We start from the raw sequence: 25366 nt of genomic DNA, 5'->3' as shown, positions 1-25366 counted from the left end.
TGATTTTTGTACATCGATCTTATATCCCGCTACTTTGCTGAATTCATTTATTGGTTCTAACAGATTTTTTGTGTGTAAAATCTTTATCGAGTTTTCTACATATAAGATCACATCATCTGTGAACAGGGGTAATTTTACTTCTTCCTTTCTAATTTGGATGTCTTTTAGCTACTTGCATTCTTATTCCACGAATCCTCTGAGGGATGGATTCTAGGCACTCTCCAAAGATGCAGCAAAGATCTTTCTTTAGGGAAGACCCTGCCTTATACCATCCATTCTCTGGGACATTCTCCTGTGGTGAGCTCTGATAAGAATTAGATCGTCGTTGAAAATTCTCACTGTTTTACCTTTTCATTAGCAAGAGATGTTCTTGTCCTGAACTACATGCCCCTCCTCTATGCTGCTATAATATCCAAAGGTTAGGACAGTTGCCACATTCTGACAAAACCATCTGTTTTTGAGTACTTACTCCCTACCAATTTAAAGTCTTCAAAGAGAAGGCGACTGACCTCTATGCCTCCAGTGCCTAGAATGGTGTCAGGAAAACTAGTTACTCAATTAAGTATTCATGATATGATGTGTATAAAAACCTTTGTAAACTGAAAGTACAGAAAAACCTTTGTAAACTGAAAGTACAGAAAAATATAATTATTCCTATTTATTTACGTGCAATGGTCCTTTTTCCTTAGCCCCTCCTAAGAGAACCATCAAGATAAAATTCTCTAACACTTCAAGCATTTCATTCCTGTTAATCCAACAGTTATGTAGTGGGCATCACTGTGAAGGCGGCTCCAAGGTCAAGCGCTGGGATGTGCAGCAGAGCCTAATAGTATATCCTACTCCCCTCGGAGTTGATTATGCCCAGCAGTATAGAACCCTGGGTCCACCTGTAGCTCTTCTTGGCCAAGTACACAAGTTCACTGTCAGGTGAGTTACTCTTCCAGTCCTCACTGCTCAGCCCAGGCTCCTCCTTAAGGTGTTGGATGTTGTTGTAGGCACTCCTCAGTTTCCCCTCAAGCTTTCTGATGCTAGCCTGAACTTCATTCTCATTCCCTTTGGCTATCAAGACACCATCAGCATACCCTTCTGAATGCTGTTCTCATTCTCTAAACCTGTAGACACTCTTCGAACTACTCTCTTATCTATGTGTTCTCAGAGCATAGGCTAAGCACAAAGTTTATTCAGCAAACACACATACCAGGGACTATCACCTGGTCTTGGTTGCAGTTCCTAATGACCCCTTTAACACACACCTCAGTTCATCATAAACACAGAGAACACCGGAGCAGGAAGGAACTGTCTAGTATACAAGATAAGGCCGAGGCCTGCCTGATTTGTCTGGCAAAAATACAATGAGCCACTTTTAGCTTCACTTTATTACTTTCATAGACAGTGAAAGGGAGAGTAGCCAAATGTGCCATCCTCCTGGGCCACTGTCCTATATACCAAAACATACAACACCAAAAAAAGTGGGGGGGGGGGCGGCGGCTGATAACCACAATGTGAGCTGCAGAACACCCATTGCTAAGGAGCCAGTTCTGGACTGCAGCTGAATGGTTTTATGGTCTCAGCCATACCTTGAGGTGGGGAAGGGGCAGGCAAAGCATTATATCTCACCAAAACTTGGTAGGTATTGATAGCCTATCACATGACAGCTTATAAGGAGAAATAGAGAGGTGAGTGAAATCTTCAGGGCAACTTCTCATAAGCCTCCCATCCTCTCATGCTCTAGTGGATGAAAAGATATTCTACCAGGACTGATTCAAGCCTGTGCCTATGTGACTATGTGAAAACATATAAGGTCTCCAGGGTACCATGGTGGAGCCGTTCCTCTGTAAGAAACTTGGAAACCTGGAAAAATTAGGATAATAACCTAATTTTATAGATGAAGAAACTGAGACTTGCAAAGGTTAACAAAGATGAACTTGCTAGAGCTCCCACAGGTGGTTGGTGGGAGAGCTACCTTTATAAATCCAGGAGCTTCGAGACTCCCTAGTCAGTGCTCTTCACGCGGTGCCACACAACCTCATATTAGAATGTCAGGGGCCTGCAGAATAAACAGTGTTTTCTCACTTTTAAGACAAATAAATCAGAAGATTCTTGCCCGGGAACAATATATTCTCATGGTCTCTATAGGTCTACTTTTTATGCTCGGTGAACTTTCAATCCTTAGCTGATGATATTGAACCAAGGAATACATTAAGTAATAATTAACACTCATCGCAATTATAATGTTTTTAGTAATTATATGTATAATGTTTGGCTGTTAGAGATAATCTTCACGTGAGCAGGACTTGTCCCCCTGCCGCATAGTCAATAAATATTTGTTGAATAAATAAAGTCATTATTTACATTATTAAACAACTAATTTTTACCAATATTCCTTAGTTCTAAGTGTATTCTTCACCCAATCCTTTACTGAAGTTGGAGTAAAGCAATAAAACCATGGATTGGGAAAAGACATTATTGGATTTGAATACCAGATCCACCACTTAACTAAATATGGAGGGGCGCCTGGGTGACTCAGCTGAGCGTCCGACTTTGGCTCAGATCATGATCTCGCGGTTTGTGGGTTCGAGCCCCGCCTTGGGCTCTGTGCTGCTGACAGCTCGGAGCCTGGAGCCTGCTTCGGATTCTGTGTCTCCCTCTCTCTTTGCCCTTCCCCCACTCGCACTCTGTCTCTCTCTCCCTCAAAAATGAATAATAAACATTAAAAAAATTTTTTAACCTAAATATGGAATAGTAGATAACATCTTTAATCTTTTGAAGCCTCATTATCTCATTTTACAAAATGGAGAATATAACATTACACATTTGGATGATTATGTGTGTGAGAGAGAGACAGAAAGAGAGAGAGGGAGAGTAAGCTCAGTGTCTAAGTCACTCAATTAATGTGAATTCCTCGTTCTCCAAGCCTTTGTGCACTGGTTGCAGACATAGGAATCACTTACACCAAAATCACACAGAGAACTTGTTAAAAAATCTCAGGGCATAGGGATAAAGCACAGGAATCCCCCTTTTCCCCACAATTTCCGGGGTCACTCTTACACAATCACTGAAGAAGCAAAGTAAATAGGTAGTTGAAAATCTGAAGAATCACCTCTTAGATGACCAGTGGATGGCTCAGCCCCTTCCTTGACATCAAGGAAAAATACTTTGAAACATGGGAATGGGGAAGAGAATAACTAGTACAAGGTTTCTTAATAAGAAAGAAGAAATGATAGCTGTTGAAATAACAAGGGGCTGGAGGAGGGAGAAAAAGAGGCACACGTATTGTTTGAGAAAAGATATTCATTACTATAATTTTATGTTTAACAAAACCTCACTACTTTCATGACACAGACTATAGAAAAGAAAAGTTCAATGACAGCTCCTTGACAGGGAAGGCTGTGCATTGGGAAGGTTCTATCTTTTGCATTATCAGAGAGTGTCAAGGCCATGGGAAAAATTAAACAAATGGGCATTTCAGGTCAGTAACTCTGGGAAATAGAGAAAATAATCCATCATAATATCTTGATATGGTGCAATTGTAGGTTTGAATGTGAGAACAAAGCTACATTTTACTTGCCCAAAGTATCACCCACCTAAGTTTGTTAGGAGCTTAAGCCAGGCAAGCCATTTTGTGATGATTCAGGATAAAAGGACTAGCATTAGGAATTATGACATGAAAAAAAAATGATCATAAAATTATAATTTTTTTAACCCTCCAGAGAAAACACATGCTACAGGGGAAAGCAATGTCAGCTTTGTGACCTGAGAGTCCAGGGTTCTAGCATTATTTCTGCCATAGACATTGTGCAAATTTGATCAGTCACTTTACCTCAGTTTTCTCAGCTATAAAATGAGGATAGTAAGTAAATGACCTCTAAGTTTCTTTTAACCCAGAATTATCCTGTGATTTGATGAAGTTTAAACAATTCATGCCAGGCAGTGAGACAACAGAGCACAGAAGTAGAGGTTAGAGCACCTCCAGTGCTCTGTACCAACAAAAAGTCATCTTCATAATTGTTAAATTTTCAATATCTGGTCCCTGGCACTGAAAAACAAATGAGTTGCCTCATCCTCCCCCCTGGCTGCCTCTAGATTCTGGAAAAATAGCAAAGGTCTCAGAGCTTTACAATGTCACTTGGGAAGAAATGTGAGTAAAATGAGAAAAAGGAAAGAAGAAAAATCTTGAAGTAGCGATCAAATGGTAGAATTTGAAGAGTTAATTCATGACTATGCTTCTAAGCTTGGGGATGATATTTGGATCATGAGTGAACAGGTCAGATGGTAGCAGCCCGAGGCTATGGTCAGTATGGCTTGGCATTGTTTTGACCTTCAGGTGTTGAATTTTCCTGGAAACGTCCTGAAAGTCACAGAGACAAGTGAAATCTGAAGCCATGGAAAGACATAACAATGCTATACTATAGCCATGTAACCCAATTTTATAAGAAGATTCAACTACTGCAAGAAAACGTAAAATTGACATTCAAAAAGCCCTAGGAGAGGGGCGCCTGGGTGGCTCAGTCTCTTGAGTGACCTACTTCGGCTCAGGTCATGATCTGACGGTTTGTGAGTTCAAGCCCTGCATCGGGCTCTGTGCTGATAGCTCAGAGCCTGGAGCCTGCTTCGGATTCTGTGTCTCCCTCTCTCTCTGCCCCCCCCCCCCCCACGCTCTGTCTCTCTCTGCCTCTCAAAAATAAAGAAAACTAATAACAAAAAATTTTTTAAGCCCTAGGAGAAATATAGAAGCTGTTGAAGATTACCACGAATGAGTGAGTAGGTATAGCAGTGTGTTGGGAACCAAGGAGCATGGCCTGAACTTGCAGAACTGTATGTCAGTGACCACAACTATGCAGAGAAGCCTTTTGTTCACAGGAGCTCATGGTGACAAATCCACACATTTACCTTGTCAGATCCAGGGATGCTGTCAATAGGATGCTGAAGTTAAATATAACCAAGGCAGAGTCAAAAATCTTGACCTTTTGGGAGAGTATTTTGCACAGGAATTGAAACTGTTCAACAGAAACACGAAAGCTTTGTCTGGGCTTAAGTGTATGCAAATCATGTTGCTTCTGATCCCAAAGCAAGCATAAAAATGGAAAAAGACGACTTGAAATATGTTCATTGGTCAGCTAGTCAAATAACAGAGTTTATTAGTTTGAAGGCTGAAATAAGGAGGAAATCAAATACAGCTGATCCTTAAACAACCAGGGGGTTAAGGACACTGACTCCACACACACACACAGTCAAAAATCTGTGTATAACCTTTGACTCCCCAAAACTTAACTTCTTTTTTTTTTTAATTTTTTTTTCAACGTTTTTTTATTTATTTTTGGGACAGAGAGAGACAGAGCATGAACGGGGGAGGGGCAGAGAGAGAGGGAGACACAGAATCGGAAACAGGCTCCAGGCTCCGAGCCATCAGCCCAGAGCCTGACGCGGGGCTCGAACTCACGAACCACGAGATCGTGACCTGGCTGAAGTCGGACGCTTAACTGACTGTGCCACCCAGGCACTCCCCAAAACTTAGCTTCTAAAAGCCGACTATTGGCAAGAAAGCCATACCAGTAACATCAATAGTCAACACATATTTTGTATGTTAAATGTATTATATACTATATTCTTACAATAAAATAAGCTAGAGAAAATAAAATGTTATTAAGTAACTCATAAGGAAGAGAAAATACATTTATAGTACTTTACTGCATGTATCAGAAGAAATTACACATACACAGACCCATGCAGTTCAAAGGTCAACTCTACTCTCCTTAACCAGTGGAAGACATGTTGGAAACATTGTGGATCACTCATTCTTAAGGTTTCAAAAGCTAGTGCACATTAGATTTCACAACTAATTAGTTGAGTTTATTGGCCTATAACTTACTAACTGCCTAATGCTCTGTGAATGAGGCAGTTGTGTGTGGGGGGGTGGTAAAAGGGAGGGGGAGAGTGAGAGAGAGAGAAGGAATGAATGAATGATTTAATGCCATTTTATCTGTATGACCCCAAGGATGAATGCTTTCAAACTCCCTATGTTAGCAAGGATGACGTACACATAATGGCTTAACTGGTACAAGTTTCAGGGTAATCACTGATCATATCCATTTGTTTTATGTGTATTTCTTGGCCATGCTGAGATTGTTGGTTATGATGGAGAATTATCCAGAGCCTTTTACTCTTATCCTATACAGTGATTCTGCTTTTCCTTACACAATGCCTTTCTACAAACTATGAATTAGAAATTGAGGCTTCTGAAAGAAACATCAAGAGCCTCAGTAACAGACTGTATCTAGTATTCTTAACTATTAATAGTACAGGAAACAGACTCATGGGTACAACTTCCCAGTGTAAGTTAACACAGTGCCTCAGGTGGACATTTGTCAGGCTGTACAAGTGACTACAACTTGTAGTAAGATTCCTGCAAGGATTTTCAGGACTCTTACCCAGAAGCAGATGACTTTGCAGAAGTAGATTATGTACCCCCAAATCAACAAAACACAAATGGACCGAAACAACTGTCAAATCGCGGTTAATATTCTCTTTTTAGTGTCCACATGAGAAAACCCCTTTTCTTTTTATTATACCCTGCCTCCTCAATTTAACAGAGTCTATGTATACAAACTGGAATGAAACATTGTTTAAATGGCATTTTGCATCAACTAAATCTTTGCATTAGTGAAAAAATATTCTGTGGAAATCTCACTACAGATTATAAATGAATTCATCACCAAAAAAGTTTAAGAATGATTCTACATAAAATAATACAGATTAATGGCCTATAAAACTACTCAGCATAAGGTAACAAGGGTTAAACATACTGGGAAGTGCCTTTATTAAGTTCCTTTACTTTCATGATCTTGTAGTTACTTATAAATATTCAATTAGAATCTTTACTCTTCCTACCAGAACATAATTAAATATATAATATTGTAACCTTGATCTTACCACAAATCTTGTTAAATTTGGTGTGCAGCCTCACTCTACAGAATAAGAGCCATGCTTCACCTATAGAAATGATGCCTATGAAGTCCTCTCAGGAAAATGGCCTCTTACCTGGTGGATAGCTTATGGAATCCCAGACTTACACATACTGAAAGGCGTCCCTTCCTACAGGCCAGCAACCCTGACAAATAGGGGGCTCTCTGGGAAAGAGGACCATACAGTTTTAGGTGTAGCAGGTAAATCTTGGTGGGCGTGGTTTGGATAATTATTAATCCTTATCTCCTTAAAGCTAAGAAAATAAAAGACTTTGTGTACCCCTAAAAATAAATTACAACCCCGGAGGTTTTATAAAGCTTCCAGAAAGAAGTTAACTCCCAGGCTTACTTACAACTTGTATCTTGTTATATTAACTATATATTACTATATATTAATAAGAATGTTTCTGAGCATTGGTTAACATTTTTTTTTCACAGCTAGGCAAACAAAACTTGTCAAATAAGATAAAAATGTAAAACAATTGTATGGAATCAGAAAATTTCTAAGCACTCAGGAGAATGAAACCATGACTTACGGTGGAAAATTTGTCTACAGGGAGGAAGTGAGGTACAACTGACATTTTGCCTTTTTACCATTATGAATAAAAACTTACACCATGCTCCTCAGTCAAGAATATAAACACATCTAAAACCCAAGGTAAACACAAAAGAACAGGGTCATCCTATTTAGCTTTGATCCTCCCCAAAAGATAAAAAAGTTAAACATTTCTCATAAGCCTGGACTCTCTAATGGAAACAACCTCATTATTCCTTTCACATTTACTAGCTGCTATTCTATAAAGTACAGCCTTCCCTCCTCCATCTTTCAAGTATTCTACACGGATTATACTCTGTGATTACTGCATGCATATTGTATGGATTCCTTTCTTATTCAATATGTTATAATCCATTATAGTCATTATTCCTTTTGCTGTTCTAAATTTGTGACGGTCTTCAATTTGACAGGGGAGCTCCTCAAGCTGGCTTCTTTTGACTTGTCTCGACTAATCTTTGAGCACAAAATATTCCAGGCTCACTTTGTCCTTTGATTCTCCCAACCTCAAATCAGACAAGGAGTTTACATGCCTGGAAAATTATATTTAGAAACACAGACAAGCCTTAGGGGGGTAAGGTGGTTTTGCGAACCATTTAGAGGAAAGTAAGAGGGTGGGGATAAACCCCAAACAACACGGCTATAGGATAATGCTGCTCAGTCCAAAGCCCTCTGCCCCAACTGGCTTGGGTGAGGCTCCAGCTTTATCCCCAGGGATCTCTAAGAACTCTGCGCCAGAGTTCTCTCCCCAAAGAGGCTCTCATTTCTCCCTCCCCAATTACACTGCCTCTGCATGGGCATCTGAGGCATCTTTCTTTCATTTTTTCTTATTTTCATCCTTTCTTTTTTAAACCTAAGCAACACATTGATATATTATCTTTAAGTGACATGATAAAAGAATGCATAGGGGAAAAATTCAATTCGTCTCCTCCACACTAATTTCCCCAAGAATAACTACTGGTAACAGGATACACACTACAGTTCTGGCTCATTTATAATTCCCCCACTGAATCTGACTAGCATACTTCATTCAGTCTAAGGGGTGAAACCTTTTTTCTCTTTTCTCACACAAAGCGTCCACCCTCCCCTCCCTCGCTCAAGGGTGATGAATGTCCGGGTTCTCAGATGTTAGGTCGCGCAAAGATGGTGGCAGGAGGGCTTTGGCCGAGTCTCTGGGCCACAGGAAATTTGAAAAGTGGAGGGCTGGCTGCGGAAGGCTGGGGGTTCTATGATTCAGTCTTCTGCCTGGCAATGATCTCCGGGTTCCAACTGGGAGGACTATCTGGTCCTAAACACTAAGTGGTTTTTGTTTTTTTTTTAAAACCGCTTGTAGCCAGGAGAGAGAAGCATACCTGTTTTCTTCTCTATACATCTATTTTAGTCGGTGGTTTGTCGGACTTTTTATTTTCGAGGTCCTGAGGAGCCTCGTTCTGTGAATTTTGTGGCATCTCCGGCCCCGGCAGCTTCCGGCCCGGCGTGAAGCTCTGTGGCCACACGGGGGCGATACGACGACCCATGGCTTTCCCCCGCCCGCGCCGTAGAGAACCCGCGCTCCAGGTTCAACTTGGCGGGATTTGATCAGCCAGCCGTGAGCTGCGCCGGACCCCAGGTTCTTTGCTTTGGAGTCGCCCCAGCCCCGGGATGGTCTCGAGCCGGCTGAAGGCCCACGCTGCCCAGACCTAGAGCGCTGGCTGGGGACGCTCCACTGCTCGGGGTGTCCGGCAAAGACGCTAAAGTGTCCTGAGCCGAGAAGCAGTCGAGCTTCTGGCGTCCATGGAAAACGTACCCTCTGCTTCCTGTCAGACCGTGGCAACCCTTCCCAGTGTTCCGATAGCCGGCGCTGTGTGCCGGGGCGGGAGCGGGGAAAGTGAGGGGGTGTAGCGAAGGAGGTGAAGCAAGCGGGAAAGCTGAGAAGACAGCGAGGAACGCGGGGAGGAGAGGGGATCAGGAACAGAATCAGGGGTTGGAGCCCCAGGACGCCCCACGTCCGGTTCGAGGAGCACCGGGGTTCCCGGGGCAGTGGGAAGAAGACAACGGCAAAGCAAAGGAAGGGAACACTTTTTTCCGGCGGGAAACTGGTAATCCAGGCAGAGCAGGTGCACTCGGGGGAGGCCCCCAAAGCCCATCCCTCTCGCTGATTCCACCCCCTTACCCCCCCCCCCCCCCCCGCAAGGGACCCGATCTCGGTCCCCGACACGCCAGCCGACAGAGCGGCCGCAGAACGTGGCCCGGGGCGACCCCTGGCGGGCGGGGGAGCAGAGCTCGGACCCCCGAGGCGAGCAGAGCCCGGCAGGAGGCGCGGCCGGGAACGCCGGTCGGAGGAAGGGCCTCCGCACACCTCGGAGAGGCAGCCGGTCGCGTCCCCGGCGGTTCCATGGTGTAATGGTGAGCACTCTGGACTCTGAATCCAGCGATCCGAGTTCAAGTCTCGGTGGAACCTGTCCCTTTGGGCCGAGCCGCGGCCACCTTTTACTCTCTGCTCCAAGGCCCCGCGAGGAGGAACACGAGCCTTCCCGCTCCCGCTGCCCTCGGGCCGGGGAGGGAAACTCCGGGGACCACGCGCGCCGCTGCCGCTCCCGCCGCCGCGTCCTCCGCGCTCCGTCGCCGCTTCCGGACTCGGGGACCAACGAGCCCGGTTCCCAGAGCGGCGCGCCCCGCACAAGCATTGCAACCACGGCGAGGAGACCCGGCCAGCGCCGCCCCTCGTCGGGCTCACCCTCGGGCCTCGGGGTGAAAGCCACCGGCCGCGGCCACTGCATCCTGCACCGCGAAGCACGTCGCGCGGCGCGTCCCGTACTGGCACCGATCGGCCTGCACCCGTAGAGGGCAACTTACATGCGAAACGGCGTGTCTTACCTCAGCCGGGCGGTGGTGACACTGAAGTTTCGGGTCGTGGGTTCTAGCAGAAGGTCGGGTGCCATTTCATTTCAGTTTCCGCGGCTCCTTTCCTACCAGCTACCAGAAGAGTCCAGAGTCTCTGATGAGGCCAGTGGGGGTCGCAGTTGTTCTGAAATACGTGCTTCAGTCCGTGGCCCTCGTGCGGAAACCCTCAACTCTGCCCAAAAGGGAGATTCTGGCCGGGGATTCTTGGTCCCTGACCCGCCGCCTCCCACGGGGCTTCCCCTTCTTCCTGCCTGGATCTACTCCAAGAAGACACCATAGGAAAAGAAGGCCGTTGTGTTTTCATTCTATTCAGAGTCTTTGTAGTTTTAAAGTTTTTTGTAGATATAAACAGATTCTCATTTTGGTGGCCTGGAATGGCCGAGAGAGAGAGAGAGAGAGAGAGAGACCTTAAAAGAACTAAAAATACTTTTGTAAAAGTAGCATAAAGGTATAGGAATAACACTACCCAAGTTTAAGACTTACTATAAAGCTACAGTTAGGGATATATTGTGAATAAGCAAAGGGTAGACAAACAGACCAATTAAATAGAATGGAGAGTCCAGAAATAGGACTACGGAAATATGTCCAATTGATTGTTGATGAAGGTGTAAAAACAATTTGATGAAGACTTTTTTCTTTTCAACAAATTGTGTTGGAATAATTGGACATCTAGATGAATGAAACTTCCACCTACACTACAGTTTATACAAGAACTAACTCACAATGGAGCACAGACTAAATGTAAAATGTAAAACTCAAAAATTTATAGAAGGAAGTCTTCATGACCTGGGGTTAGGCAGTGTTCTTAGATATGTCACCAAAAATTCTATCCAGTAAAAGAAAAAAAATCAATAAATTGTATTTCATTGAAATTAATAATGTTTGTTTAAAAAAAATAGCTGAGAGAATGGACAGTTACAGATTGAGAGAATAAAAATCAACAAATCACAAAGATGACAAAAAGGTTGGTGACAAGATGTATAAAGAAATCTTGGGGAAGGAAAAAAAAAAAAAAAGAGGTTAGAGTGGGAGAGAGCCAAAGCATAAGAGACTGTTAAAAACTGAGAACAAACTGAGGGTTGATGGGGGGTGGGAGGGAGGGGAGGGTGGGTGATGGGTATTGAGAAGGGCACCTTTTGGGATGAGCACTGGGTGTTGTATGGAAACCAATTTGACAATAAATTTCATATATTAAAAAAAAAATCTTAAAATTAACAAGGAAACAACAACAATAACAACAACAACAAAAAGGCAAAAGATATGAACAGACACTTCCCTAGAGGATATAAGCACATGAACATCATTAGACATTAGGGAAATGCAAATTAAAACATAATGAGATACCAATATACACCTGCTAGAATGACAGTACCAAGTGTCTAAGATAAGAAGTAAGCAGAATTTTCATACGCTGCTTGTGAGAATACAAAATGGCACAGCTACCCTGGAAAAGATTTGGCAGTTTCTCATAAAGTTAAGCATATAAGTACTATATAATCTAGTAAACACAATCCCAGCAATCTGCCTTGAAGAAATGAAAATTTATGTTCACAGAAAAACCTGTACAGGAATTCTCATAGGCTTTATTTGTAAGAGCTGAAAGTACAATCATCGAATATCTTTCAAGGGATTAATTGATAGACAAAACAGTGGTTCACCCACTGGATGGAATACCCAACAATAAAAAGGAATTCTTGATGTATACAACAACTTAAAGAAATCCCTAAGTCACTGTGCTGAGTAAAAGAAGCCAGTGTCAAACGGCTACATACTATATACTTCCATTCTTAGGACATTCTCAAAAAGAAAGAACTATAGTGATGAACAGATCAGTGATCCCAAGGGCTTATGTTTGCGGGGGGGGGGGGGGGGGGGGGGGGGGGGGGGAGATGTGACTGTAACACTGTAACACTGTAACAAGATAGCACTAAGATTTTTAGTGAGATGAAACTTATGTATTCTAATTATGGAGAATTTGTACCAAAAGAAAGTCAGTTTCACTGTATGATAATTGAGACAGCAGAAACCATACATTACGGACTGCACAAACTAGATGATGAAAAGCTGGGATGTCTTCTACTTAATAGTAGTTCGGTTGCCTAAACTTCTCCTAAGAATTCGTTTCCCAACCATGCTGGATGCTTTTCTTCAGAGTCTGACGCATAAATTAAAGTTAGTGGTTCCAGATGCACGCTTTTTCCTTTCTCACAGCCCGTCAGGCCCTTTTGCAGTCTTTGCCTTGCCCCTTGGGGGGCGAGGGCGGGAGCCGGGATAAGGGGTGCGGAATGCGGGCGCTGCAGACTTTGGCTCGCGGCGACCTGCGGCCTTACCCCAGGTTAGGCGGGTGGAGGGCTCAGGCTGGGAGCACCGCCACGGGGGACCTCGAGAGCCCAATCTAACTGCCGACGGTCACCAGTTTCAAAGCGGGAAATCGCACCGTATCTCCGGCTTTACTGGGGGTTTGTTTAAAGAGGAAAATAGCGAGTTAGACAACGTCACAACTCGGATTCAAGCCAAGGTTACTAGGGTCGCATCGCGGAGTACTAACCACTAACCATCACCGCACGCCACCGACTGGGTGTGCTGTGGTTGAGGGCTATTAATTGACCTCAATAGCCGCAACGTTTTCTAACTGGTTTTTCTTTCAGCCGCTAGTGTTGGTGCCTCTCAGCTTTCTTTTCACTCCTGTCCTCCCTTTGCCCTTTCTTCCTTGCTCTCCAGACTGCCACCCGCTTTCTTCTCTTCAGCTTTCCTCGTTCACCTTTCTCCCTGCGCCCACCGGCGTCCCCTAGGCTGAGGCCGCCGCACCTTCCAGGGTGGGGAACTCAGTGACATTCTAGGTTGTGTCCTCTAGACGTTTCCACGATCGGGACCTTGACCTGGTTCTAAAACAGCTTCGAGTATAAAGATTTTAAAGAATGGCTGCCTTTCACGTCTTCCCATTCGGGGTATTCTCCAAAACTAAAACTGACAGTGCAAGGTGAAATTCTTGGTGCCTTTCGTGTCCCCTCCAGGACCCTGCGGCGGAATGGACTCCTTCACCGAGCATTTATTGGGCTCCTACTAAGTGCCAGGCAATGTTGTAAGCGAGGGACTGCACCGTGAGCAAACCCAAGGTCCCTGCCCCATGGAGTCTACATCAGGGGCATCCCGGGGGGGCAGGGGGTGCGCAGCGCGGTGGAGGCACCGCCGATTCTGGTGCTTCGCGAGCGCGCCCGCCGGTCAGGATCCGGGGCGATTCGTGGACAGATGAAGTGAAGTTCCAGAAGAACTGGAAAATGGATGACGTCAGACCGAGAGGCTGCGGTTGTCACCTGGGGGCCTGTTGTTCGACCGTCGGAGTTCTGCACTCATTCGGAGCTCCATGTCAGTATACCCACATTTAACTGGCCACACGACTCCGGGCCTCAATGTGCCTGCGCCCTCAGGCTTCTGTGCCCTAGCTCGGGGATAAAGAACACTTCTCTGTAAGTTTGTACAATGAGGTGATTATGTATAATATACTCCTCCCCCCCCCCAGCTTTTTATTTAAAAAAAAACACATCTTTTTTTACATTTATTTATTTTTGACAGAGCACAAGGGGGGCAGGGAGAGGAGACGCGAATCCGAAGCAGGTTCCAGGCTCCGAGGTCAGCACAGAGCCCCATGCGGGGCTTGAATATTTAAAAATAAAAACCCTTTTTTACATTTATTTATTTTTGACAGAGCACAAGTGGGGCAGGGAGAGAAGGAGACGCGAATCCGAAGCAGGTTCCGGCTCCGAGGTCATTACAGAGCCCCATGCGGGGCTTGAACTCACAAACCATGAGATCATGACCCTAGCTGAAGTCAGCCGCTCAACCGACTGAGCCACACAGGCGCCCCCCTCCCCGGTTTTATTGAGATTGAAATGAGATACAGTTCTGTAGAAGTTTAAGGTGTACAGCATAATGACCTGACTTCCATATATCGTGAAATTTGGTGAACATCTATCATCTCATACAGATACAAAATTTTTTAAATGTATTTTTTCTTTTTGATAAGAACTCTTAACTATTTAATAAGAACTTTCAAGTATACCATACAGCAGGGTTAACTAGAGATATCATGTGCATTATATCTATTCATTTATCTGATGATTGGAAATCCTAAGATTCTGACCACCAGCGTCAGACTATTATGTATATAATACAATTGACTCACAACAACCCACAGCCACCTCCACCAGGTGTCTCTGTGGCGCAATCGGTTAGCGCGTTCGGCTGTTAACCGAAAGGTTGGTGGTTCGAGCCCACCCAGGGACGCTTGTGTTTCTGGTGACATTGCCTTAACTCTTTCTACTCGGAATATTGAATTTATGGCCCTGGTCCTCAGGCACCACAAGCAAAGAGTGCCCCTTTGGGAGCAAAGTTTTGGGGCCCCAGAGCATACCTAATCTACACCGGCAATCCATCTTCCCTACTTTTCTGAGGCTGGTTTTTACGGCTTAGCATATTTGGAATATTATAAATCCCTCAAATGAAGAACAAGAGAACCTGAGGCGCATGATCTGGATGGGAAACCTAACTTGTGCAAAAAAGTTACTTGACTTTTCTGTGCCTCCATTTTTACATGTAAAATGAGCCAAATGGAGTACTTGGGTTGTCCAAAGTTTAGATGTGGAGGGAAAGCAGGTAGCCAGTTACTCTCACGTAGCAAATGTTTCAGTACAGATTAGCTCTTACTAGTGCCATTGCCATCAGTGTTTTTGTTACCCGCACTGTTCATTTTAGTTAATATCCTTCTTGATGTAAATAAGTCATTACTCAAACAGTCTCTAACTGATGGTCATGCAATTGGTTCTAACACTTATTATCACAAATACCACTGCAGGGAGGGGCACCTGGGTGGCTCAGTTGGTTAAGTGTCCGACTTCGATCAGGTCATGATCTCATGGTTTGTGAGTTGGAGCCTGGCGTCAGTCTCTGTGCTGACAGCTCAGAGCCTAGAACCTGCTTTGGATTCTATGACTCCTTCTTTCTCTGCCACCCCCCTAACTTGTGCTCTGTCTCTCAAAAAATAAATAAATGTAAAAAAAAAATGCTACTGCAGGAAACAGCGTTACACAAATATGTCATCACTTGTTTTCCTCTCTACAGAGTCCCAGAAATGGAACTGCCAGATCAAAATATTTGCACATTTCTAATTTTGCTAATTCCTGCCTAGTTACCCTGAAGAGAAAATGTAGTCGGTCATATTCCCCGTGTTTTATGAGAACATTCTTTTCTCCACTGTTTGCCAAAATTGGATAGTACTTACCTACCATTTCTTTTGAACCTATTTTTGCTAACATTTTTATAGACCTCGAGTGGGAAGGCGTTCTGTGCATGACACCAAACCCAGAATACTTCCATGAAAAGAGCTATTAATATGACTATATATACACTTATATTCAGGGTACAAACAATAAACTTTAAATTTACATACATGTACATATGTGGCAAAAGAATTATTTTGTGTTTGGGACATAGCTTTATCAAAGTTATATATACTCATAAGTTTATTTAGAAAAACAGCAATCCTCCTTTACTACTCTTTGACTTTTAAATTGTAGACGTTATCTCTCTTTCACATACTCCTCCATCAACACCCACACACCCAACACACCTCCCCTGGCCTTATCCTCCAATATATTTGTATCATAATTTGATGGGTCAATTATTATATTATTTAAACTGTGTAAACTCTATATTCAGTTGAGCCACGTAGGATACAAATAGCAGGAACAAAAGACCAGTGTCTTCAGGGGCTCTTTTTCTTTCAACTTTTTCCATGTTTACTTACTTATTTTGAGAGAGAGAGAGAGAGAGCATAAACAGGGGAGGGGCAGAGAGAGAGGGAGAGAGAGAGAATCTCAACTAGGTTCTGCACTGTCAGGGCAGAGCCCAACATGAGGCTGGAACTCACCAACCAAGAGATCATGACCTGAGCTGAAACCAAGGGTCCCACACTTAATGGGACTGAGCCACTCAGGCACCCCAAGGACTCTTTTTTTAGTGGATTAAGCTGAAGTTTATTTGCTCTTTGGTCAAGCACCCTCCCCGCCCCCCCTTTTCATATTCCAGGGAAGTACAGGATCTAGGTCTGATTGGCTCAGCTTGGGTCAATGCCCTCTCCTGGAGCAAACGAAGGCAGAGGACCTTCATGAACAGTACCAGGAAGACGTTACCCAAAGAAAGAGCAATAATTCCAAGAACAAAAGAAGAAAAATGCTGGGGTGCTGGGTAGGCAACAGCAAAGACAAGAAGAAAACTGTATCACTCTGCAATGGGTATATGTAGCAGAATACAGATCCAGGGTGAGGGGAAGGAGTTTTGAGAGATGTAAGCCTTGGGTATGCTGTATGGACTGAAGTCACACACACCTATGTGGGGCTGCCAAGGGGCGGGGAGCTGAGGAGCATCTGCCCGTCCTAACCCAAGGAGACTGGTGAGGGGCTGTCCTGGTCACTCAGCTTGAGTTAGAACAGTTCAGGTGGGAAAAGAAAGGGAAGGGCATCTTCTCCTTGAAGAAAAGTCTGGAGCTCAGATCTTGGTAGGGAGTGAGGCTATGGTTGGTCAGATAAGGGTACTAAAATCTATGTGTAAATGCAATTCCATTAAAAGAATCGCTCTAGTAAAGGAGGAGGGGATCTAAAAGGAATGTCTGCGATCCTATGGAGAAAGCCCATTGAGTAACCGTGACTCTGGTCCCCTTGCCTAGTCTCCTGGCCAGGCCCTCAGACTCCCTGTTCTGGAAGGGCACAGTCTGCTCAGCCACCACATGTCCAGCAAGGACTGTTCCCTGGCAATCTTCATGGTCTTGGGTGCCATGACCCTCTCTAGGCCCGCTATTGCCAGCAGTCGTCTTGCAAGGCGAGAAAAGGGAGGGAAAGTCTACTTGCCAGTTAATGCCAAGGAATCCAACAAGGTCCTGATTTGGTTCCCAATAACTTGCAGGTCTATTTACCCTCCTACTCTGACCCCCACAATTAATGAAAAGAAACTGCAAGGACAAACGCCAGCCAAGCAGGTTCGGGCTTTCCAGGTAGAGCCGAAATTCTCTCCCCCACACGTGGGAGTACTGTAGAGGGAGCCGGAAGGGGCAACCGAACCAGTGCGTGAACTCGCCCTCGGAGGGCGCCCCTTCTCTTTCCTACCTCCTTACTTTTCTCGTCCACGCTTTCCCGTTTCTCCCCACCCGCCCTCGGGCCCTCACCCCCTTGCCTTTCAGACCCTCAAAGCGAGCCCTTGAAAAACAGTAGCATTTTACAGTCCTTTGTAAACCGGTGGAATCCCCAAAACTAAGAGATCTGGCGGCTTACACTTTCACTAACTATGATGTCCTTCAGAAATCCCAGATTTTTTCTACCGAGTAGAGGAGAACGAGCGTGTTTCCATCCGGTATCATCCTAAGGCGCCTTCAGTCCGTGGAGCAGAGTCGCAGCAGGACGGAGGGGCAGAACTCGGAGCTGGTCCGGCTCCTGTCACTTTTGTCCCGCGCAGGAGCCCCGTGGGAGGCGGCGGGTCAGGCACCAAGAATCCCCGGCCAGAATCTCCCTTTTGGGCAGAGTTGAGGGTTTTCCGCACGAGGGCCACGGACTGAAGCACGTATTTCAGGACAACTGCGACCCCCACTGGCCTCATCAGAGACTCTGGACTCTTCTGGTAGCTGGTAGGAAAGGAGCTGCGGAAACTGAAATGAAATGGCACCCGACCTTCTGCTAGAACTCACGACCCGAAACTTCAGTGTCACCACCGCCCGGCTGAGGTAAGACACGCCATTTCGCACGTAAGTTGCCCTCTACGGGTGCAGGCCGATCGGTGCCAGTACGGGACGCGCCGCGCGACGTGCTTCGCGGTGCAGGATTCAGTGGCCGCGGCCGGTGGCTTTCACCCCGAGGCCCGAGGGTGAGCCCGACGAGGGGCGGCGCTGGCCGGGTCTCCTCGCCGTGGTTGCAATGCTTGTGCGGGGCGCGCCGCTCTGGGAACCGGGCTCGTTGGTCCCCGAGTCCGGAAGCGGCGACGGAGCGCGGAGGACGCGGCGGCGGGAGCGGCAGCGGCGCGCGTGGTCCCCGGAGTTTCCCTCCCCGGCCCGAGGGCAGCGGGAGCGGGAAGGCTCGTGTTCCTCCTCGCGGGGCCTTGGAGCAGAGAGTAAAAGGTGGCCGCGGCTCGGCCCAAAGGGACAGGTTCCACCGAGACTTGAACTCGGATCGCTGGATTCAGAGTCCAGAGTGCTCACCATTACACCATGGAACCGCCGGGGACGCGACCGGCTGCCTCTCCGAGGTGTGCGGAGGCCCTTCCTCCGACCGGCGTTCCTGGCCGCGCCTCCTGCCGGGCTCTGCTCGCCTCGGGGGTCCGAGCTCTGCTCCCCCGCCCGCCAGGGGTCGCCCCGGGCCACGTTCTGCGGCCGCTCTGTCGGCTGGCGTGTCGGGGACCGAGATCGGGTCCCTTGCGGGGGGGGGGGGGGGTAAGGGGGTGGAATCAGCGAGAGGGATGGGCTTTGGGGGCCTCCCCCGAGTGCACCTGCTCTGCCTGGATTACCAGTTTCCCGCCGGAAAAAAGTGTTCCCTTCCTTTGCTTTGCCGTTGTCTTCTTCCCACTGCCCCGGGAACCCCGGTGCTCCTCGAACCGGACGTGGGGCGTCCTGGGGTTCCAACACCTCCCCTTCCACTCCGGATCCTATTTTCTTCCCGTCTTTCTCGCTGTCTTTCCTCACCAGCTCTCTCAGTTCTTCTCCAGCTCTCTCAGTCTCCTTTCCTTCCTCCTTGGCCACTGCTCCGTTTCCTTCTCTTCGCTCCCCCTTCCCCAAACCACCCCGGCCCAGGCCAACGTAGGAATGGGCTGCCCGGCCTGAGAGGACGATGAGGAAGGCAGTTCTCTCTGGTCAGGACTTTATGGGGGGGTCTGTGCTGGGGAGGCGGAGTGAGGTGGTCCCAGCGGAATGGCGAAGGTCCACAGCCGGTTATCCAGGTCCTGGGCAGGACGGGCTGATCGAAGGCGACTCGGTGCCGGGGGCGACCCAAAATAAGCAAGGCTACCTCTGACCTCCCATGTCCAGGGAATGGAGACCTTCGGGCGACCTCGTCCTTTGCCAGCCGTTAAAAAAGTTCTTTTTCTTTTCCCATCAATGTCTATTTATTTTTGAGAGACAGAGGACGAGGGAGGGGCAGACAGAGGGAGACACAGAATCCGAAGCACAGCCCGACACGGGGCTGTCTCACAGCCCATGGAGCTGTGAGATCATGGCCCCAGCCGAAGCCGGACGCTTAACCGACTGAGCCACCCAGGCACCCTCTTTGCCACCCGTTTTAAGTGAAAGGACCACGGCACCTCTTTGTGGTCCCTTCAGGGGGACCTGGGGTTGGCATCACCTAGGATGCTGCAATTTCTTGTCGGAAGAAAACGAATCCAAGCTTCTCAGTTAGACGTAGAAGGTCCACTCGAACCGAGCCCTTACCAAGCAACCGTCCCCGCCTGTTCTCCTGGAGGGGTCGGTAGCCGCAGAGCCGGAGCCGGCCACTCTTGGCCTCCGTCGTGGAGCCGCTGCCGAGTGCCGGCACGAGGGCTTCGGGCCGAGTCCCAGCGCCGCGCAACACTTTATCTTCTGTGTGTGGTGCGCCCAGCGCAGCCTCGCCCCAGGGAGAGCTCCAGGGTCCAAAGAGTCGAATCAGACGGCGTTGCCGTCTTCATTCGAGGACAGGGTCCTCTCTCCATTATGAATCGGATTCAAACGGAAGATGCCAGGGCCCCTGTACACCACCCCATGAGCAAGGTTCACCACCCACGACCTGCGGTGGTGTGGTCAGGTGTAAGTAGGTGACAGCATTTTCCCCTGGCTCATTCCTCGGTGGCTGTATTTGCATCTCTCTCTCTCTCTCTCTCTCCCTCTCTCTCCCTTTCGCTTTCTCTCCCTCTCTCTCCCTGTCTCTCCCTCCCCTCACTTGGTCGTCCCACCTTCACCTTCCTCTTCTTCAATTTTTCGGGTTCACCCCTCCTTCCAACCCGCAGGTGTCCGCGCAGACGCGAGGCCGCCTCAAGGTCCCGGATGGAGGGCTCAGTGCGATTACAGGTGGTGCCTTCTAGACATTTCCACCATCAGGACATTTGCAGGATTCAGCTACCAGTGTAAAAGTTTTAAACAACAATCACTTTTAAAGTCTTTCACATCCTCCCATTCTGGGGTCCCTTTTAGGACTAAAACCTAATAGTCCACAGTGACATTTTTGGTCCCTCCCAGCACCCTGCCGCGGAATACATCCTTCACCGAGCATTTATTGGGCGCCTACTAGGTACCAGACCCTGCAGTGCGCAAGGGGCTGCATGGTGGGCAGACCCCAGGTCCTGCCCGATGGAGGTCTGGTCCGGAGGCACTGAGAGGTGGCAGCGCGTTGTGCGACACAGGCCAGCTTGTCCTTCCACAGTCCGGGACCAGGCCGAGGGACTCGCGGTGAGCGCGACGGATGGCGTGCAGCGAAGAATGGCAAATGGATGACTTTGGCCCAAGAAGCTGTGGTCGTCACGTGGAGCGGGGCCTCTTGTGGGGGAGGCAAGGGGCAGGCTGGGAGGACCCAGGGCCTGGCATGCGGCATCTAGTGGCCACTTGCCAGTGTCAGTGCCCAAATACGCCCGATATTAAGACTCAGCGTCTCCAGCACCAGCTGGCTTTGAGTGTGTTTTTGGCAGAGGATGGAGGGGATGGGGAGCAAGTTCTCACCCATGGCAACGCTGAGATTTTGTAATACCCGGTCTCAGTGGTATAATGAGCGGGTATGGCTGGCAGTGGAAAGGTTGGTGGTTCCAGCTCATCATGGGAAGTTCTAGTCTTCACTGACCTTTATTTTCCTCTGGCTTTCAGTTCTCAGAACTTATCAGAGCTTCTCGAGCTGTTTTTTTTTTTTTTTTTTTTTTTTTTAATGTTTTTATTTATTTTTGAGACAGAGACAGAACAGGGGAGGGGCAGAGAGAGAGAGGGAGACACAGAATCCAAAACAGGCTCCAGGCTCTGAGCTGTCAGCACAGAGCTCGACAGAGCCCAGTCTCACAGACTGTGAGATCATGACCTGAGCTGAAGTCAGATGCTTAACCGACTGAGCCACCCAGGTGCCCTTGAGCTGCTTTTATCTTTCAGGCAGCGACCTCACTCAGCAGCTCTGATTCACCCCTACCCTCCCTTTTGCTTTGGGGTGCAGGTGGGGCAACTGCGGAGTCTCAGTCGTCCTGAATTCACTTGGTTCTGTCCTGTGGGATGGTTTCTCCCCATCCTTACCAGATGCCTCTGGTCCCTCTGCGCCATCTGAAGACCAGAGGCCACCTTGACCTATCTGAGGGGACATTTGGATTCCAGGGGGACTGCTGGGCCTAGAGGCTGAAGGCACAGGCATCAGAATCACCCACTGGTCAGTCTCTAGGTTGGTGCACTTCATCACTCAGTATTAACCGCACCATCACAGGATGCCACAAACGCTTTGGGTTGAGGGTGTCATGTCCTTACTTTTTTATTATTATTATTATCAATAGATAATAATGTTATTAAGTATAGATAATAGATAATAGGTAATATTATCTATTATCTATTAGATAATATTATCTATCTATTATCTATTAGATAATATTATCTATTATTATATATTAGATAATATTATCTATTATCTATTATTATATATATTATTATCTATTCTACATTATTATCCATTATTATTATCTAATATTAGTATCTAATATTATTATCTATTATCTAGTAGGTAGTAGATAATAATAGATGTTATTTTTTAAAACTAGAAACTTGGAATTCTCTGTCTCCTTCTTTCTCTCTGCCCCTCCCTCGCTTGTGCTCTCTCTCAAAAATGAATAAACATTTTTAAAAAAACTAAAGTGAATGTAAATAACAGAACTATAGAACTGGGATAAAAGATTTGTCCCCAGAAAGGCCCTTCTGGTATTTTTAACAGTGGAAATATCTACATTTGATCCAAAGGCCTCTGAAATTTACTAATTAATTTATTTTTAAGTTGAGCTTTTAAAACATTTTTTAAAACTTTTATTTAATTATTTTGAGAGAGAGAGAGAGCATGAGCAGGGGAGGGGCAGAGAGAGATGGGGAGAGAGAGAATCCCAAGCAGGCTCCAAGCTGTCAGCGCAGATCCAGATGTGGGGCCCAAACTCACAAACCATGAGATCATGACCTGAGCTGAAACCAGAAGGTGGACCCTTAACCACCTGGGCCACCCAGGTGCCCCTTTAAGTTGAACTTTTAATTTCAGTGTCCCCTGAATTTCAGATGTGGGTTCCTGGAGGGTATGACTCCACAGGGAAGCTTGTAGCCAAGGCCTGTGTGGTGTGTCTGCTGCCATCAAGCGATGAGGGAGTTTGGGAAAATCTCCTCATCTCTCTGGGCCTCAGTTTCCTTATCTGTAAGATAAGGTTGTCATTCAACTTCTCCAAAGTCCCTTGCTGCTCCGTCTCTCTGAGAGCATGAGGGACTGAGGTGCCTGTTAAACGTGTCCTGGGGACTGCAGCTGAGACCTGACTTGGTCCCTTGTCTGTCTGTCTCCTACAGGAGCCCGGCTGAGCCCACACTAGAAACAGAGGACCGAGGGAGCTGATGGAAGACAGAAAATCAGCAGGTGTGGAGCATGAGACTAACCCAGAGAAGGACAAGGTAATGGTGGAATGGTGGTTGCCCAAGGACATAAGAATATGGGCAAGTTGAGCTCAGAACAATCTGGAGAAACTGAGGAATGCGTACAGTAGCATCCAACCCTGCAAGGAGCAGCCTGAGGTGAGCAGTGAGGACTGGGGGTGTAACGCACTCCACAGTGAACGGTGCATCTGCCAGGGAGCCCCACAGGACGGACGGGGGTTGGTTTGCACTGCCGGGAAGCACCGTTTCTAAGGGTAGGATGGTGTGACCATGAAACTCTGCCCCAGTCCCCAAGCTTCGACGTTGGAGCTGCCTTGACAGTGGATGGCCTCCAAGGAAGTGTGGGTTTGGAGGGATCAGTGGCGTTTGGATCAGATTTGGAGATGTCCATTCTTACCACAAATCGTTTTGCCCTAAGGCCAGGAGGGGCCAGGAGAGGGGACCCTTGCATCTGAAGTCATAATAGTAATAATATTTTTCTGAATTTCTGGTCAGGAATGTGGAAGGCTTTACACATAATATCTGTTGACCAGTGATTTTCTTAACTATTGGTTGAGTGCTTCATTTTCCTGAGGCTGTGTTCAGAACTTGGAAATCAATACGGTTTCCCGAGGAGGACAAAGCAGTGGGAGAACGATGCAAACACAATGTGGTAGCTCTCCTGCACTGGGGTGTTGTGTTGTGACAGAGCAGAGGATTGGAGTGGGGGGCCAGGCCCAGGACATCTCTTCCCAATGACAGAGTGAGCCATTGAGAGGACTCCCCGAGGAGAACCCCGTCTTCATCAGAGCTCACCACAGGGCAGTGTCCTGGGACATGGAGAGGGTAGGGCAGGTTCCTCTCTGAGGGAGGGGATTCGCTACCTCTTGGGAGAAAGCAGGGGACCCCTGACTGGACATTTGTGACTGGAATGGAGTTGAGATGGTCAGAGATTGGCAGCAACTTGTATTTGATCAGTGAAAGGAAGTCCCTGAGGGCCTCCTCAGTGCTTGGCTCAGTGCTAGGAACCCCGAATACAGTGGTGAATAACACATTCTCCCAACTGTCCTGGGGCTCTCAGTCTAGTCAACAGGAAGTCATGAGAAGTGTAGTGGTGGTGGGTTCCTTGGAGGAAATGGCCAAAGCTGCCTGGCGATGACCTTGGTGATTGTTCTGGTCTCCCTCTGTGTTTTCCAACAGCTGGGTGACCTGTCCTGCCCAATGACCCAGGGCCTCAGCCAGATTTCAGCCTCCTGGGATACAACAGACACCTGGGTTCTATGTTGGTCCAAAGCAGTCAACACTGCCAAGGTCTCCAGAGGAAACGGCTGGTATCTGTAGCTACTACCCACTATGTCTTGGCCAGCTGGAGAAACAGAGGCAACTTCCCTAAGTCTTACAGGGTCATCCTCTCCATAATGACCAGTGATGACCCATCTCCTCTAAGTCAAATGCTTTCCAGATTTCAATATTCTTTCTTCTCATCAAAAATAATGTAAATATTGCCCATGTTCCTACAATTGTAGAAGTGGGCAATTTTATCCTCAAATTGTAGATCAAGAACTAAAGTAGGAGGGAGTAAAGCAAGTTTATGAGGAGAAGGAAGGGGCCTGGGGCTAAATTCCTTGCTTTCTGGTTCCTCGTGGTTGATGAACACAATGACTTTTATACTCATAGAAACAATAAAATAGTACCTCTGTTTTGCTCCTCTATGTACCCCATTCATTTCTCTCTTCTATAACAAATCTGCTTATCCAGACAACTTGGCACCTAAATTAGGTGAGCTCCATGAGTGCACTTACAGTGCCCCTGAGGGCAAAGCCAATTACACTGGGGGCTCCAGAGGGAAGTTATACAAACCCTTCCGAAAGAGAGCCTAAAGATGACTATTCCCAGGTAGCCCTGGTTATCTGTAGATGAGAACATCTATATGTGACCTGTTATTTCTGAGCTTACTTGCAGAAAATCAAAATGGTCTTGAGGAAGGAAATGGACAACCCCCAATATGCCCCAGGTAACTCTTGAGGATTTCTGGGCTGTGAATTTTTCTAGTGGCACCTGGAGACCTTAGATCCAGGGAGAAACAGAAAGTATTGCATACAACTATTCCATCCATTCAGCAATGGCAGAATATCCCTTTGAAACATATCATCTATATTCACGTGGTAGTTGTGTAGGTCTCTATTTCTTACTCTCTCTCCTGTTGAGTAACCTACAGACAGTGGACACACATGAACTGACCCAACCCAGGGATTCTTGTAATCAGGTCTTCTCTCCTGCATGGGTAAGACCCAGGTGAGATGCATATCAGCATTATGTCTGTTTGGCATCATCATGCTGGCAGGT

At 46.9% G+C, this 25366-nt stretch overlaps 2 protein-coding genes and 3 non-coding genes across 5 annotated transcripts in view; 2 read left to right on the top strand and 3 right to left on the bottom strand.

Annotated features, from left to right (window-relative positions):
* Positions 1 to 10390, bottom strand: part of CHD1L (chromodomain helicase DNA binding protein 1 like) — a 178974-nt gene extending 168584 nt beyond the window's left edge. Inside the window, exon 1 of the mRNA XM_053214690.1 lies at positions 10372 to 10390. The gene's annotated coding sequence lies outside the window, so the exon portion shown is untranslated. The remainder of the gene's footprint in view (positions 1 to 10371) is intronic.
* Positions 9884 to 9955, top strand: TRNAQ-CUG (transfer RNA glutamine (anticodon CUG)). The gene has a single exon. It is a non-coding gene; the product is annotated as a tRNA-Gln (tRNA).
* A 1916-nt stretch (positions 10391 to 12306) lies between the features above and the next one.
* On the bottom strand, positions 12307 to 20723 carry LOC128311827 (serine/arginine repetitive matrix protein 3-like). Its single transcript, XM_053203487.1, has 4 exons — positions 20695 to 20723; positions 19859 to 20046; positions 17721 to 19251; positions 12307 to 13837 (listed from the first exon to the last, which is right to left on the bottom strand). The coding sequence occupies exons 1-3, from the start codon at positions 20721 to 20723 to the stop codon at positions 18266 to 18268; spliced, it is 1203 nt and encodes a 400-aa protein (XP_053059462.1). The 3' UTR covers positions 12307 to 13837; positions 17721 to 18265.
* TRNAN-GUU (transfer RNA asparagine (anticodon GUU)) lies at positions 14609 to 14682 on the top strand. The gene has a single exon. It is a non-coding gene; the product is annotated as a tRNA-Asn (tRNA).
* TRNAQ-CUG (transfer RNA glutamine (anticodon CUG)) lies at positions 18583 to 18654 on the bottom strand. Its single transcript has one exon. It is a non-coding gene; the product is annotated as a tRNA-Gln (tRNA).
* Positions 20724 to 25366: the final 4643 nt, after the last annotated feature.

The sequence above is a fragment of the Acinonyx jubatus genome, chromosome C1 (assembly GCF_027475565.1).
Source record: "Acinonyx jubatus isolate Ajub_Pintada_27869175 chromosome C1, VMU_Ajub_asm_v1.0, whole genome shotgun sequence".
Taxonomy (NCBI): domain Eukaryota; kingdom Metazoa; phylum Chordata; class Mammalia; order Carnivora; family Felidae; genus Acinonyx; species Acinonyx jubatus.
Note: the sequence above shows the minus strand (reverse complement) of the source record. Positions and strands in the feature narration are given on the sequence as shown.

What these genes read in the sequence shown, in the direction of transcription:
- LOC128311827 (XM_053203487.1), bottom strand. Translation starts at nt 20,723, where the DNA reads ATGCAGCCCCTTGCGCACTGCAGGGTCTG. An exon ending in CTTGCGCACTGCAGGGTCTG is followed by an intron (nt 20,047 to 20,694) that starts GTACCTAGTAGG and finishes TGGACCCTGGAG; the next exon opens with CTCTCCCTGGGGCGAGGCTG. An exon ending in CAGGCGGGGACGGTTGCTTG is followed by an intron (nt 19,252 to 19,858) that starts GTAAGGGCTCGG and finishes TCGTCCTCTCAG; the next exon opens with GCCGGGCAGCCCATTCCTAC.